General features: G+C 37.9%; 1 protein-coding gene across 1 annotated transcript; it reads right to left on the bottom strand.

Annotated features, from left to right (window-relative positions):
* Window positions 1-620: 620 nt before the first annotated feature.
* On the bottom strand, window positions 621-1,344 carry LOC109191550 (histone H3.2). Its single transcript, XM_019342177.1, has one exon. The coding sequence runs from the start codon at window positions 1,267-1,269 to the stop codon at window positions 859-861; it is 411 nt and encodes a 136-aa protein (XP_019197722.1). The 5' UTR covers window positions 1,270-1,344; the 3' UTR covers window positions 621-858.
* Between the last annotated feature and the right edge of the window lie 16,564 nt (window positions 1,345-17,908).

Genomic DNA, 17,908 nt, shown 5'->3' with positions numbered 1-17,908 from the left:
ATGGAAATGAACTATGAATACATTACACCTAGATATTTAATTCCATCAATAAGATAACACACATTCCTTCACTAAAATACAAGAACTTCAAAATAAAAATCAAGTACATTAGTGTCAAAATAATAAAGTATGAATTATTACTGAATATAAAATGTACATCACAAAATCAACTACTTTTTCAAAGACTATCACAATCAACTACTTTTCCAAAGACTATCACTTAATACAAAATATGCAACAACATAGACTGTCTTTACAAAGATTAATGTTGAAGATTTGGAACTGTGCAACATCAAATATGACACTGCATTGTTCACAATGCGCCAAAAATAGTGATTTGCCATGTTGATTGGAGAAAATCAATGTCATTTTTTTTGCCATTTTATTGATATATAACATGTCCATTAGAAATGACCTAAGTTAAAGACAATTATTGTTTTATTTTCTTTGTTTCCTAAATGCCGTCAAACTCAAATAAAACATAGTATATTTTTGGATTGAGAGTGTATAATAAATTTCAACTCTTACTTTTTTGGGTACAAATCCTTAATACACATTTGGTTATAAAAATAAAGTAATATTTAAAGAACCAAGAAGATGAAAAAATGAACACTACACAATAACAAAATATGCAGTAATATATTTGATTTGAGGTTCATCAAGCAAACAAAGAAACATTGATACTGCAACAAAACCAAATTCTATTTGCGCATCTAACACTCCATTGATTTCTTGAAACCGAAACAAGTGTCTACTAATCGAAATCTAAGAAATGTCTAAACAAGGGGCAACCACCATGGAAGAAGTAATACTACAGATGAATCCTCCGATCTATAAATTTGCATACTGGCGATAAAATTAAGCCCTTTCACCTCTAATCCTTCTTGCAAGCTGAATGTCCTTGGGCATAATCGTAACCCTCTTGGCGTGAATCGCACACAGATTTGTATCTTCAAACAGCCCAACGAGGTACGCCTCCGCAGCCTCCTGCAAAGCTGCAACGGCGCTGCTTTGGAAGCGAAGATCAGTCTTGAAATCCTGAGCAATCTCCCTCACCAACCTCTGGAACGGCAACTTCCGGATCAACAGCTCAGTGCTCTTCTGGTACTTGCGGATCTCTCGAAGAGCGACAGTTCCCGGGCGGAAACGGTGGGGCTTCTTCACTCCTCCGGTGGCAGGGGCCGATTTCCTAGCGGCCTTGGTGGCCAGCTGCTTTCTCGGGGCCTTGCCGCCGGTAGATTTGCGAGCTGTCTGCTTGGTTCGTGCCATTGCTGCGATTGATTAGGGTTTTGGAGATTTGATATTTTGGGCTGAGAGATGGTTGAGAAACTTGGGATGTTGATGATTTTTATGGAGGAATTGCGAGGGAAAGTTCGTGCGAGTTTCAAATTTTGGATTTGAGGTTTTCTAGCGGGTGGATTTAGATCGTTAGATTTTTGTTTAGGAACGGTAGAGATTTCGTGGTTGGCAGAGCACACGGATCGCTGTTCTTGTCTAGTGGGCTTTAAAAAGTATTCGGCCCACACCAATATTTTCTGGCCCTTTGTACCCAGTTACAGGTCCACAATCGTTATACCCTACACCACGGCGCGCATAGCACTATGCGCCGCGCGCCTCCCAAAACGACGTCGTTTTGGGAGGCGCCGTAGGAAGTTGCTGTGATTATGTATATTTGTTCACACAATTATGTATATTTGTTCATATAATTATGTACATTTTTTATACAATTATGTACATTCTTTTTATACAATTATGTACATCCGAATCAGAAAATTTGTGTGTATTATGTTAAGAGTTGATGTGTATTATGTTAAAAGTTTATGTTTATTATGTTTTATGTTAGATTATGTGTATTATCTTTTAAAAGAGTATGTATATTTTGTTATATAATTATGTACATTCATGTATACAATTATGTGTATTCTAGTATAACATTATGTACATTTTTTAACATGGGTTTTTTTTTTTTTTAAAGAAAAATTAACTGCCATATACTGGGGCGGAAAATTTTTTTTAAAAAAAAAAAATTAAAACAACGTCGTTTTGCATTTGGGCGCACAGTGCAACACACGCCGTAGTGTAGGATATAAATTGCCATAGGTCCAATTGCAATAAAATTTTACACTAATGGGGATTAAAAATGATAAAAGTATAATTTCAATAAATTTTCACTTTTATTCCTATAATAACTTTTATATTCATGATGTTATAAATATTTATTATTTATTATGACCATTATCTCCACTATCTCATCATCTTCTTTCACTACCCCACCATTTTTGTAATTTATGATATTAATTGTAACAATTACCTTTGTATATATATTTATATGATACAATATTAATAGTAGAATCCTGGTGTTCCTGCATTTATGATGTTAATTGTAACAAACTAACAATTGCCTTTGTTCCTGCATAGTCAATATTATTTATAGTCCTTTAGCTTTGAATGATAAATACCATTGATATAAGAAAGCCTTGTAGCCTTGGAAAGGTTGGAAGTGCCAATCCACTTGCGAGCAAAATCCTCCTCTTTTTCCATGTGCGAACCAATTCTAGAGACCATGGATTGATAGTTATATAGTCTCCAAATCCTCCACGTTCGGGCTCCTTGTACTCGTGGTTGTCGAGCTCAAGCTCCTTGCGCTTGTGGTGGCCGAGCTCTCCCTCGACATGCTTCTGCTCATGTCCTCGGCCTAGGTCGCCTTTGGACTCCTCTAGTGCACCTCGCACTCACTTCGGCCGAGCTCGAGATCTCGGGCTCAATTTTGTGTAAGGAGATCGAACCTTAGATGATTTAGCTTGCGTCATGGACCCGTTTTTTTTTTTTTTTTTTTTTTTTTTTTTTTTTTTTATGTATGAGTTAGTCATTTTTTGGGAAGGTTTTAACCTCGGACCAAAAGACTATTCTGTTTGACGATAGGCTAAGTCGGGCCTCGTATCACCCCTAGGGCGTTAGCCATTTTTGCCAAGGTCATTTGACCTCGGGCCAAAAAAAAATCTTTTGTTCAGTGATAGGCAAGGTCAGGCCTTGTATCGCCCCTAGGGCGTTAGCCGTTTTGGCCAAGGTCATTCAACCTTAGCCCAAAAGACTCTTCCGTTCAGCGATTGGTGAGGTTGAGCCTCATACCACCCCTTGGGAGTTTAGTCGTTTTGGCCATGGTTGTGACAACCCAAAATTTATTTTCCCAAATTCTATTTTATAAATTCCAAAATAAATTATTTCCACTCCTACGTTAATTTCCAAATGGGTGTATGAATTAAATATTTTTAGTTCCTTTATTTTAATTAGTTCAACACCCAAAAATACTTATATTTTAAAAATCGTATCTATTGAGTATATTTATGTATCAAGTTTTGACTCAAAAAGTCAATCTGAGTTCCTATGAAACTGATTCAAGTATTTTGGCCTAGAAATATTCGTAAGATTGAACCCATTTCATTTCTAATAATTTATACATCCATTTTTAATCTAACTGACCCGACTTTTGAGCCAAAATTATAACCCGAGATTTTAAATCGCGAAATGACCTTTTTAACCCCTTTGGCTGAAAATTTCAGCACATTGCCTAGGGTTTTGAGCCCTACCTATTTAAACATCACTATTCCATTGCCTAGACTCAATCTCTCCCATTTGTTCTATCTCTCCAAACTTCTAGAGAATTTTCAAGAAGAAGAAAAAGAAGCTTTTGTAAGAAAATCATCTTGCCTCTATCTCCATCCATTTTCCTTCATCTATCTTCCTATGCTTTCATCTTCCATTCTCTTTTAGCCTATTCTTTTAGACTATAGTCATGTATGTGTATGTTTGTGTGATGTATTTGTCTATGTGTTCTTGTTGAGGAATCTAGGAGGTGAAGGTGGAAACCTGGATGAAGGAGAGGAGGGATTCATACTAGTGTCTAACAAGCTCAAGGTATAAATCATGGACTCCTAAAACCTATTATTTTGATATTGCGTTGTTATTGATGAGATAGATGTATTGTTGGTGTTTTGATGCCTAGAAATGTTGTAGGATATATGTTTATGTGTGTATTATGAGCTTGAGTTGCTATCTTGTTGTTCTTGAATGTTTGGAACTGTTTCGATGTTGATCTGGAAGTGGAATTTTGGTCTGCTGTGTGTCATTTCTGGGCTTACTGCTTGGGCACTGACCTTGCGGAACCACCAACGGACCCCGGAGGGATCCGCTGGTGTGTTCCGCCACCCAACGGAACAAGGTGGCGGACCCAGAGGGGCTCCGCCACCTAGCACCGTGGCTCGACGGAGCCAAGTGACGGAGCTCCTCAGGCTCCGTCACCTAGCTCCGTTGGGCAGTGCTGGAAGGGCAGGGCCCTTGTGGCTCAGCCCACTTTTGTTGTTTTGGACCGGGATTCGTGGGCCCTTGTGGCTAGGAAACTCGGCCTCGTAACGACACGTTAGTATGAAATGTGCCTATGTGATTTGTGAATAAACTCCACTTTTCCAAACCAAGCATGATTCATGATTTTACTAAGTGATTATCTTGTACTCTTAAGCATGAAAGTTGTGTACCATGTTGGACTTGAGTTATGAGATGAGTTGCTTAAATGTTCTAGTTGCATTATCTAGTTCATGAGTATTGAGATTGACATGATCTTATGATTTCATTTGCATATTGGTCTATTTCATAATCTTTGGTACATAAAACCATATTTTCATATTAAAAGCTTTTTCATCCTTTAGATGGCCTATATTATTGCCTTAGGATATTTTCAAAACCATATATGTATTTTGGAAAACCTATACCTATATGATTTTGAAAAGCTTGCATATCATTCTAATTGCCAATATGAAAAGAGAAGTTGCATGAGATATATGTATGCTATCGATATGAAGTGAGGAAAATCAGTTGTTTTGGAGGCTCCCGTTTTGGACTATGTCCTTTCGGATGAAAAGAGAAAAGATCGGTAAAGTCACCTACAAAACGAAGTAACTTAGATGTGGTTCCTGAGTTGCTAGGTTGGATACTACCCGCTGGGCTTGGAATCCCGGTTAGGGGGTGTGCACACTGAAGGTACGATACCTAATTCCACAGAGATATGAGTATGTTTGCTAGCCCGGATAGGTCTGTTCATGATTCGTGAAGTTCCTACCTCCCCACGAGTTTGAGGTTCTATAGGTACGGATGTGGCGGTTGTGTGGGAAGCACCGCCGCTAGGGTTTCGTTGCGACGGAGTACCTGCCTCATAGACCCAAATATGAAAGAAAGAAGAGAAAAGAGAATCACGAGATGTGATAGAGGTCCTCCGCAGAAAAGTACTATTACTATTATCGAGAGTATGAGTATCTACATATATATATATATATATATATATATATATATATATATATATATACACATCTATCGTATGGATTTTCACTATTGCATAGTATATGCCTTATGATGAGTATTTGAGAAGTGAAGCATGTTAAATTATTTGTACGTATTAGTATGATAGTATGATTCTTACTTGATACTTGAATCTCTTGCATAGTATTTATCTTAGAAGTATGTTGTTATTGCACATGTTGATGAGTATACATGCTTATATATATAATATCCTTACTTAGGATTTATTGTCGGTTTGTCTTATTGTCTATGTGTATACTCGTTGTATTTGAATGTCAACCATGTTCCAAAATCAATATCTATAGCAATGTTACAGGGTTGGGTGTTTATACTTATTCTAACGGATTTATTTTCCTATGTTGTTTTATAACCCTTTTAAGGTGATCTTGATGCATGACGAGAGCTCGCTTGTTAGTTGTAGAGTGTAGCTCTAGGGCTTAGTTGTTGTTAGCTCTAGTTATCCCTCCCTTTTTGGATGTAGTTTGACTACTTTGGTTTTGTGGTGCTTGGACACCAGGGATTTCATATCCCCCTTATGTTGATGTTTAGAGCTTTTGACTCTGGTTAGTTTGAGAGTTATTTAGCCTGTGCAGTTACTCGTGGGTGGGTAACTGTACGCGGCGGTGACACTTCTTTTTTATCATTGATTTTGGATTTATATTTATCCTGTTAATCCTTTCTTTTCCGCTGTTTTCTCCTTTTTAAAGTTAAGAAAAAGGGGGTGGTGTTACAATGGTCATTCGACCTTGGGCCAATAAGACTCTTCCATTCGGCGATAGGTGAGGTCGGACCTTGTACCATCTCTAGAGAGTTTGTGTGAGGTCGGTTAAGGATTTCTTAGGCCACTTCAACGGCCGACCTCCTTCCCAACCTCTCCTTTTTGGATAGTAAAATGAGTGCCATGACGAAATTTTGCTACTTTATTAAAGAACAATGGGCTTGAAGTGGTCGGACCACCTCATAAAGTGAAATTACTGAAAATACTTGAGCAAGTGCTTGGAGTTCCAAACCCTTTTTACCAATTTCCTCTTTGGGGTCTTGAGCTTGTAGCTACTAGATGGCCATGGTTGTTACTATGCACAGGCCCTCCCAAGTGTTGCACTCCTTCGGATGACCTAGTCACCGACCTAAAAATAACAAGGTTGGATTCACTCATCGTTGTAGACCTTGGCTTATAGCTGATAATTCTCAACTCGGACCATGGTGGCCTCCCTCCTTTCATCGATGAGGTGGAAGTCAGTTCGTTGGTGCTCCTCGTTGAGGTCAGGGTTGAATTTTTCTACTCGGCGAGAGGGTATGACCGCCTCGGTAGGATATCAAGTTTCAAAACCATATGACAAAGAGAGGGGAGTCTCTCCCGCGACCCTTCGTGGGGTGGTGCAATACACTCATAAGGTGGCATCTAGCTCCTAAACCCAATCCCTTCTTGCCGACTCCAAGTTCTTCTTGAAGCCGTCCATGATGGCGCGACTGGCATTCTCAACCTGTCTACTGGCTTAGGGGTAGGACACGTCCACACGGCTATACGTGATGTGCCACTGAGCACAAAACTTCTTGAACTCTCCTCCCTCAAATTAGTGCCCATTGTATGTGATGATTTGCATTGGGACACCAAAACGGCATAGAATGTTCTTGTACGCAAATTGTCTACACTGGGAACTTGTAATGCTTGCTAGAGGTTCAGCCTCCACCTATTTAGTAAAATAATCAATTGTTACAATTAGGTACTTCATCCTGCCCGACCCTATGGGCAGGGTTCCAAATATGTCGACCCCCCACCTTGAGAATGGGATCACTGAGCTGATGGGGGTGTAGTTTGTGGTTGGTCGGTCCTTAGTGACTTGGAACTGCTAGGAGGTGCACATTCCTTAGCTATATTGGGCCATTAGTACCCATGGAGGATTGCGCTTTCGAGCCATGGTGTAGGTCCATTGGTGAGCCGAGTAGGTTCCCTCGTAGATCTCCTCAACTATCGACCTTGCCTTGTTGGGGTATAGACATCGCAGCAGAGTGCCATTGTAGGGCCTCTTGTAGAGCGTGTCACCAATGAGCAGGTAGATCAGAGCTAACTTCTTCATAAGTTTGGCCCCGGCCTTGTCGGAGAGCATGATACATGTCTTCTTGTACTCTTTGAGGTGGTCTAACCAGTAGGTGCTTTGGGCTTGCACGGGGAAGACCGAGTAAGCCTCTAAACTTGACATTCTAAGGTCTTCAATTCGGGCAACCTTAGACATGTGCTCCGAGCCCCAAGGCTGAGCTTGGAGAGCATGTTTGCGAGCGTCCACATTTTGTTCCTTAGCATCGAGCTTGGCCACAAGTCAAAGCAATGTGAGCTCTGGGCGAAAAATCATGACATTGGCTTTGTGGAGAAAAGCTAGTCCTTAGACGCAACCTCGGTCATCACGAGCCAGGCACAAGGAATAGCTCTGCCACGAGCCAAACCAAGGTGAGCTCGTAACCATAGAAACACGAGCCTTGTGGGGTGAGTTAGGACCTCCATCCTCCCTTGAGGCATTAAGGTTAGCATATGGGATCACACTAGGCGAATTGACCCCTACAGGTCCAAATCATTCTTGGTCGGCCTCTGAGATTGGCATATGGGATCGGGGCTCCTTCGAGCTATATCATGCTTCCATGGGATATGGAAAATCATGATCTTGACAACTCGGGGCAAGACGAGCTTTCCTATGTGATCTCATGAGGTTGGTTATCTATTATGGGTCTAGTCCTTAGGCTTGGGCTCAGCCACTTTGAAGAATGGGAGTCCCTCAATGAGCTTGGCTTCTTGGAGCAAGTTAAATCCTTCACTTTGAGCTTAGTAGTCACGAGCGCGACTTTCCCGAAATGAGGCGTGGCCTTCGACATAGGCTCAACAAATCATGACTTCAACTTCGCGGGGCAAGGAAGGTTTTTCAACGTAAGCTTGGCTTCTTGGAGGATAGGAGAAAGACGAGCCCTTCGGCGTGAGCTCAGAAAATCATGAGCGTGTCCACTTGGGACAAGACGAGTCTCTCAATGTGTGATCGACAAAAGCGGGGTTCGATCAAATTGAGGTCAGCCATGAGCCAAAGTAAGGCAAGCTCGGACCCATCCCCCCTCTCATGGAATTGAGGTCGACACTTGGGTTGCACTAGGCGAATTGACCTCCACATCGGCTCGAGCTCGGGCTCTGGATTGATCCTCCTCCTAAATGTTGTGCCAATGACCGGGGAGAATTAACCTCCCTATCAACTTGAGCTCCTTGCACTCGTGGAAGCTGGGTGCTCAGCGTCACGTTTGGCCCTAAAGAGCGCGGGGTGAGTGTGACACCCCGTATTAAAATATTCTAAGGCTAGTATTTGAGATTATATTCATAAGGGATTTATTATTTCTAGTAGCCCAATTTCTTCAAATAAATAATCCCTAGTCTATATGTATTTATTTAAAAGCCCAATTCCTAGAGAAATTATATAAAGGCAAATTATGCTGTGGAACCGTGTCCACCTTGCAAGGTGGACACGGTTCCAAAACTATTCATAATTATGAATATATAGTTCAAAAATTATGAACATATAGTTCTATAATTATGAACATAGAGCTGTGAACATAATTATGAACATATAGTTCTGTAATTATGAATATAGAGATTCAATAATTGTGAATATGAAGTTCAAAAATTATGAATATATAGCTTTATAATTATGAACATATAGTTCAGTAATTATGAACATAGAGTTATGTAATTGTGACTATAGAGTTCAATAATTATGAATATGAAGTTCAAAAATTATGAATATATAACTTTATAATTATGCACATATAGTTCAGTAATTATGAACATAGAACCGTGTCCACCTTGCAAGGTGGACACGGTTCCACAGCATAACGATTGTTATATAAATGCCTAACTCTTATAAGACCAATTGTTCTTGGACTATAATAATTTTATTCTACTTACATTATATATTATAGATTAGCCCAACTTGTATAATATTGAACCTTATACTTTGTATATTAAAATAACCCATGTACCTTATAACATAACCCAATTTTATATATTCCTAACCTAATACTTACATTCCTTATATCTATCATTTATCCCATCCATTCCTACATAAAACAATAGTCTTTTTTTTTTATCCCCACTCCACTCTCAGCTCACTCCCTTTCACGCCATTTTCCATCTTCCACCATAGAAAAATTACCTTCACCTTCTTCAAGAGAAAACTTACCAAGATTCATCTTTTCTTCATCTACATCACAAGATTAGGTAAGATCCTCTACTCATTTGCATTTTCCTTCATCTTTTCACCATCTTTATTGCATGCATTTATTCTTCTATTTTGGGGTTTTGGGATTCTTAGAAGTTCAAGAGGAAGAAGAGTTGCTAGGGTGATTTGCTTGGTGTTTGAGGTTTGGTTTGCTAGCCTAAAAGGTAAAATCCATGTCCATCAAAATCTATTTCCAACTTATATAAATGTTCTTGATGTTCTTGAATCTCTTGAGTATGTTCTTGTTGATAGTCTTGAGCTATGCCTTGTCTTGGTAGTATTCTTGTGTTGTTGTTGTTGTTGTTGTATCATATCTCTTGTTATTGAATTCCTTGTTAATATCGATAGTATTATAGCCTTGTTCTTGAGTATTCTTGTTTGTTGGTTTGGCTATTGTTTGGTCTAATTCTTCACTGATGAATTGTTGATGGAAGCCTACTGTGTATTGCATCGTGTCTATTCTGTTTCGTCTTTCTGATTGGCCTTGCGGGTGTGACTCACGGGTGGATGGTGCCAATGAGCCAGCCCCGCAAGGAGGGGAATGGGTGGGGTCGGCGGGTGGTTGGAGCCCTCCAGTCACCCCCGTGCGTGTCACGGTAGGGAGATGCGGGCACCTTACACCCGCCACTCTTACCCGCTGAGTGTAGTGTGCGTATTATATCTAGTATGCCATTTTCCTTTGGTGCATTATTGGTCATCCCTTGGGGCATTGTTGAGTTATTCCTATACATTATGCATTCCTTTGTCTCAATTACGGATTGTTATTCTATCTTAAATCTTAGTCCCTTGATATCCATTTGGCTTGGCCGAATGTAGTCGTGTGCCATTAGTGTGTGTATGTAGAGAGAGAGAGAGAGAGAGAGAGAGAGAGAGAGAGAGAGAGAGAGAGAGTTGAGTTCAAATGAGGACCACTATATTATAGAGGACCGTGAGGACTAATGTAGTCGTGTGCCATTATTGTGTATGTCGTGTGCATGGCCGAATGTAGTCGTGTGCCATAATTTGTATGTCGTGTGCATAGATTTGTTAATTAATAGAGTCTTGGTTCAAAACCTGATGTTTACATGTATTCTTGTGTGCCATTGTGTATTAAGTTATGTGCCTGATACTAATTTATCGTGTGCCTGTAATCAGTCCGCACAGTCCTCTATATATTGTGGTCCTCATGTGAACTCATATATATATATATATATATATAGAGAGAGAGAGAGAGAGAGAGAAAGGTTCCAGTGCGGTTGGGTGCTTCCCGTGCGGTTGTGCAGTTGATTAATGTGCGTGAGTTTTGTACTTAATGTGCATGAGTCTTGTGCTTAATGTGCTTGATATTTGTACTTAATGTGTGTGGGTGTGTAATGTTAATGTGCGTGAGTTTTATACTTAAGGTGTGTGAGTATTGTGCCTAAGGTGCGTGAGTTTTATGCTTAATGCGCGTGAGTGTGTATTTAATGTGAGTTGTTGTTGCAACTTTAAAGTGCATGAGTTTTATGCTTAATGTGCATGAGTTTTGTGCTTAATGTGCGTGAGTCGTGTGCTTAAGGTGCGTGAGTTTTGTACTTAATGTGCGTGAGTGTATACTTAATGTGAGTTGTTTTTTAAAACATAAGGTGCGTGTGTTTTTGTGATTAACATGTGTGAGGCTTGTGCTTAACATGCGTGAGACTTGTACTTAACATGTGTGAGGCTTGTGTACTTTAAGTGCGTCAGATTAATGCTTAACGTGCGTCCACCCGCACAACCGCACGGGAAGCCTCAAATGCACCTGATTTCTTCCCTATATATATATATATATATATATATATATATATATATATACATACACACTTCTTTAAATATATTATACTATTGAGATTGACAGAATTGAATATATACATTGCTTTTAGTATATTGTATATTGTTTGGCAGAATTGGAGAGCTTCGGCTCCACTTTTTGTTTGGCAGAAGAAGCTTAGGCTTCACTTTGGTGGATAATGTTGGATTGGTGTTTCGGATGGACTGCTGTAAAGGTTGGATATTGTATTACTATATTGCATTTGGCTATTTGATATATAATCCCTTGGCTATGTATATATATACCAATGTAACTTGTTGATGTGAGAACTCTTGGAATTTCTATCTTGTTCATTCTCTGGTATTGATCTCTTGAATCTAAGTTGATACGAGCATGTCTCCCTTGTCTTTCTTGAAATGAGCCTAGTGCCTCTAGAGTTGAGCTTTATTGATTGAGTATCTATCTTTGAAATCCTTCAGCTCAGTTCGCTGGTATGATATATATATATATATATATATATATATATATATATGTATATATATATATATATATATGTATATATATGTATATATATATATACATATATATATATATATATATATGTAGTCATACCGTTGCAAAACCTATTTGAATATAAAAGTATATGTACATAGTTTTACATGTTGGAGTGAATTTACTTAGCATTATTCGCTAATTTTTCTAAAATGTTTTCAGGTTGGCTTAGAGATGTTCCCCAAGAGCGCGCTGTCTAGTATGGATGGTATAGTTGATTGGAGTAGAACCTAGATTGTTCTATAGTTAGTTGTATCGTACCTCGTATTTGAATTTGTAGATAGAACCTTTGTAGCATGTGCATTTGGATTTAGAATAACCTAAGTGTGGCAAAGCACCCCATTGAGTTTAAAGTTTGAATTCGCTTCCGCATTTTCTTTGGTTTTCTGTATGTTAGAATTTAGGGTGTTACAATGAGGGTTGGTTTCCCATGCATGATCCCATGCGGCGCCCTGGTGCCGAGTTGATGGGGTTGCACTACTCCTTGGAACCCCTCAATGATGGCGGTTAGCAAAGTTGCAGCTTGTTGAATCACAACCACTTTACCTTTGAGACCTGGTGCCAAAGGTTGGCAATTGAAGCTAACCTGCCATTGTGGTTGTTATTGAACTAGTCCCATAAGTCCCTGTTGACCTCACGAAAAGGGATTGTCGGCTCACGGTCTCATTGAGGTCATTCCCGCTCAGGGTGAGGTGGGCGTTACAAGCTATGAGAGTTGCGTGAATCGCGAGAGTTACGAGAATTGGACCTCGACCTCGCCACTGGTAGTAGGTAGCATGTTCGAGCTTTTATTTCGAGTTCTCAATGAAAGCACCAATGATGAAATAAAGTAACTTGGGTTGGCCAAATTAATTAAACTAATAATAAAGAAATAGATAATAAAGACAAGATATTGGATGGAAAAGACAAAAACGTTGTATTGATCAATTGTGTATTGAGATTACAAGGAAGATCATGTTGTCATGACAAGATGATGATGAAGGTGATGTAATAGCAAAGCAAATGATTCCATTTATACTAAAAGCTCCTCCGTAACCGCCCCATGCGAAAAGGGTGGACAGTTACAGCCTTCTTTGACCGAGTCTCGGTTTAGGCTGAGCGGCCGAGGCTGAGGCCAACACATGGCGTGCTAGGCGCCTGAGACTGAGGCCAGCCTTGGCGTGCTCGAGGCTGAGCGCCAAGCTTGGCCTTGGCCGCTTGAGGCCGAGCACTGAGCTCAGCCTCATGGCCTCGAGGCTAGGCAAGGAGCCAGCCTTGACCGCCCTAGGTCGAGCTCTAAACTCGACTTTTAAGGCCTTGAGGCTGCCCGCGGGGGCCAACCTTCGGTGCAGAGGCCGCGACTTCTAGGGTAGGCCATGGGGCTAACCTCAGAGGTTAGCTCGAGTTTCCTTGACTCATCTCCTCAAGTCAGTTTGCTCTAGATCCGTTCCCAATATATCCATCACGAGGATAGTTGGTTTTAGAACAATGACATTAGAGGTCTTTACTAAGTTCGTAGTGGCTACAAGTTACTGGTTGGTGAAATCCCCTCGTCAGGGAATTTTAGGCTGGAATAACCATTTCTTCATCTTTTGAGGATAGTTGGTTTTGGAATGATGACATTAGAGGTCTTTACTCGGTTCGTAATGGCTACAAGTTATTGGTTGGTGAAATCCAATCCCCTCGACTAAGAGTTTTTCAGGTTGGAATAAAATATGAAGGCTCAAAGTGCCCCCAAATGGAGTAATTTTCTTTGGAGGGTTGTCATAAATGTGATCCCAACTACATCTTTGCTCACCTTGATGGGAGTAGAAGTGGAGAACATCCCCATTTGTAGAATTGAGGAGGAAAATGTTATGCATGATTTTTGCACCTATGACCTAGCTAGGAGAACCTAGTGTGTGGCCGGGCTACCTACCCCTTCACATGTTTGTAGTTTACATCTTGGCTAGAGCAGCTCTTGCGCGATGAAGTTGAGGAGACGATAACAGTAACTGTTAGAGTTCTACATGCAATTTAGATGGTCGAGAATAGAGTTGTGTTCGAATATTGCATGCTGACTATGGCTTCTATTGTGATGAAGGCAATGAGGGAGCTCAACGCATGGTAGCAGGCTACGGAAGGCAAGCACATGAGCTTGAGTCTAACAACGTCGCTCACAACGTCAACGCCCTAGTTAGCCATCATCTATAGAGTAAACGCTACTATCAACACGAAGGCAAGAACGACGAGTTTTGGTTTCTGCTTACTTAACGATGACGGAGGGTTCGTGGCGGCATCTAATGACCCATTGAATTGTGCCCATGAACCGCTACTAGCGGAGGTTTTGTCTTGCAAGGGACTCAGCAATGTCTAAGTAGAGTCTAACTGTCAGGTTATGGTCCACGCGCTAGCAGAGAGTTCTATGTATCATTCTTATGTAGGCTTAACTTTTAGCGATTGCTCTAATATGATTAATCCCATTAGCTCATGTTCTCTATCTTTTATTAATAGGTCTTGAAACTAGCTTCACCACGTCGTGGCAAAAGAGGTTGGTACCTAGTCTAGTACTATGCCTTGGGAATCTTCTTCCCCTATGTTTATTTCGCACCTTATTCATTAATATAACATCTTCGTTGTTGGTTTTCAAAAAAAAAAAAAAAAAGTCAATACTATAACAATTAATTTAATTGTAGATTATATTTTAATTAAATATCTATGAATGTTACATCATACGTGTATATAATACTTATATTATTTGTGTATATATATACCAAAATGTGTAGCTGTTAGCTTAGTATTACAGATTTTTTTTTTAATCTTTTGTAAATATAAATTTTATGAAAATTGTGTACATTATTATTAAACAAAAAAATATTTTTTTCTATATTATTCAAATATGATTGAAACTTATCACATTAAAGAATTGTGAAATATAAGTTAAACTAAAACTTTTATTATTTTTATTTAACAATAATTTAATATTAAACATAAATTTTTGCATATCGTACATATAAAATGATAGTATTAACTATTAATGCATAAGAAAAGAGTCTCCCATAATAAATCAAGTAAGAATCTACCATAGACTAATAAGCCCATCCTTAGGCCAACTAGGCTAAAGTAATTGTTTCATGGTTCGACATACAAATGAGGATGTGACAAATTATATTGTGAATTATGGTCCATATTGTAATGTGGATTATAGATAAAAAATTATTTTTAATATATTGAATGTTATTTTTAATTAATGTACTAAAAATTAAATTTTAGGTAGTACACCAAATAATGAATCTTTAATACACAAAAATAAATTTTTAAAAATGAATATTCAACGTGTCAAAAATAAATCTTATGTCAATGATAAATTCTACAATGTGATTGAAGTATGTTCCATGGTATAATGATTATAAAGATGCAAGTAAACTAGGCACATTGGATCATGTATACATGTATCATGATCAATTATTATAATAGTATAGATTTATTAAAATTTTAAATGTAAAATATGAGTGCATGATCATTATAATACTATTATAAATTCATTATTACTTAAACTTATTATTCTCTATTTTTTATATATATAAAATCAATTTTAAAAACATATTATTAAAATATTTTATTGAAATCTTTTAAATAATATTTAAGGAAAATGTCACTTTTTTTCCTGAATTATAGGCTTATAGTACTTTTTATCCCTGAGTTATTCTTGTATCCACATTTGACACCTCAATTATTTTAAAAGTGACAGTTTTTCCCCTTGGTGTTAAATGGACATTTTTACTTCTTAAAATAATTATATCATTTATTTTTTTCTCTGACAAATTATTACTTGTATATAGGAATGACTATGGTTCGATTTGAACCGAATCGGACATTATAGCAACTGAATTGAAATAGTAGGGATAGATGGTTCTTGTTACGATTCGGAACTGAATTTTTTTTTGTTGAATTTAGACTATTTTAAAATAGAAAATAGAATTTACAACAAATAAATAAATGAATAAATTTTGTAAACTGGAATCAAAATAAATACAAACCGAAACTAAACAAATTTATCATTTAAAAACGATGTTTACAAATCTGTTCGATTCCAGTTCGCATTTTTTTTTTTGGATTCCAGTTTCAGTTTGAACTACTTATTCAAAATTTATTTATTTATTTTTGTAAATTCTATTTTCTATTTTTGAACATGCAATTCACGATGCCCTCCTCGGGTGAGAACATAATGTGGGTCCTGCAATGATAATTTTAAAATTTTTACATGTCTAATCAAACACGTTCCTCTACATCTATTTGAGATGTCCATTTCTATAAATACAACGCTATATTAGAAGCAATAATTATGGAGTCTACATGATATATTTGTACAATAAAGATTCGATATTTCAGTGGTGATCCTAAAATATTATTGAGGTATATTTTAAGGAAATATAATTGATTCGAATGCATCTAATTTTTTTTTTTTTATCTATTGGTTGAAGATGTTACAAAAAGAAAGAAATAGAGTTTTTCGCATAATAGAAACGGGGCCGTTCGAGTCTCGGAATGGCCAAGGACATCATGGATGCACACAAGACGTTCATGACGATACAAAGTTACAACCTAAACCCACAATGTCATCTGACTTATCTCCATAGACCCGTTGATGTTGTGAGACAGTCAATACATGTTTGTTCTACTTGTGAAAGCTTGATTGAATCTTATGAAATAATGTAGATTGTTCCTGGTACACCTATGTGCAATCATCACACCAATATGAATGTACATATTATCTATTGGTATTTTGTTGCGAATCACTCACTTGATTCAAACATCCCAACAATAGACATTTTGTATAACATCTCTATCAATAATTATGCACCATGAATGTAACTGCTACTGAACTTTTTCTAAAGCGGAAATCTTGTGAATCCATGCCACAACGTATATGGGTGTAGCAAGACATTTCTATTATATGAATAAGTTTTGTAAATTTATTGTTAAAACTTGTTATCGTGAAGTTAGTACCTATAGTTTGTCTAATGTACAAAGCGAAGCGACCTTGATGTTAATGCATATTTAGACTACAATGTGTATTAACAATCTCGTACAACATACTCAATTTTCTCTTATTTGAATAATATAATGTTGTTGTACATCGAGTATGTACTTTTGAAATCTGTCAACAATTTTCTGAACTGCTAATAAAATATTATTTAAACTAATTACTCCAATACATTCTAAATATTTATCAACATGAAAACACAACATTTTCTAAATTGAGAAGTCAAAGATGTTAATGTCGTCTAGATCTTGACAAATTTCTCTGCCTTCTAAAATTGTAGGGCTTTCCTGATGTCGTAGTTGAACTATATCTAGATCTCTATGATGTCGAGGTTGTTGTTGAATGGTCTCCTCTGGTGTCATGTTATCTTGAAATAGAGGGGATTTGGTACTTCTCAAGTATATACGTCATTGATGCTCCCCGGTGTGAAAATTCATTGTTCCTACATTTAATGTGTTGGTAATATATGCAACGACTGTATATATTAACGTGCTTTCTCCTAATTGCGCGCATCAATTTGTGATATATTACTTTGATGTTCTCATTGTAGTAGCCCCCACATTTTTTATAGTCTTTGCCCAAACAATATTTGCATTTAGTTTGAGGGATTGGAGTCATACATTATGATGCAGATGAATTCAAATTATGCATTTTGGAGCGTCCAATTCTTGAGGGCCACATTTTCCTCTTCATCCGGGAAATCTTTATAGGACGCACCTTCACCTGGATTACACAATACGATTGATGAGATGACACATTTAATTTGAACAAGTTTCCCATACTTGCAATAACTTTGCCAATCTTTTTGCACCCCAATAAATTCTTTCTATTGCTTCATCTTTAAGTAAGTGGGAGCTGCATCATCAATGTCATTATCTGGTGCATCATTCTAGAATACTGATTTGTTGAAATCATAGTGACCGCTTATGTAATTATGATTACCGAGGAGTGGGCACAAACAATTTTGCCTATTCGACTTGGGCC

Source organism: Ipomoea nil, unplaced genomic scaffold, assembly GCF_001879475.1.
Source record: "Ipomoea nil cultivar Tokyo-kokei standard unplaced genomic scaffold, Asagao_1.1 scaffold1694, whole genome shotgun sequence".
NCBI lineage: Eukaryota > Viridiplantae > Streptophyta > Magnoliopsida > Solanales > Convolvulaceae > Ipomoea > Ipomoea nil.
This window is presented reverse-complemented; position numbering and strand designations above follow the sequence as displayed.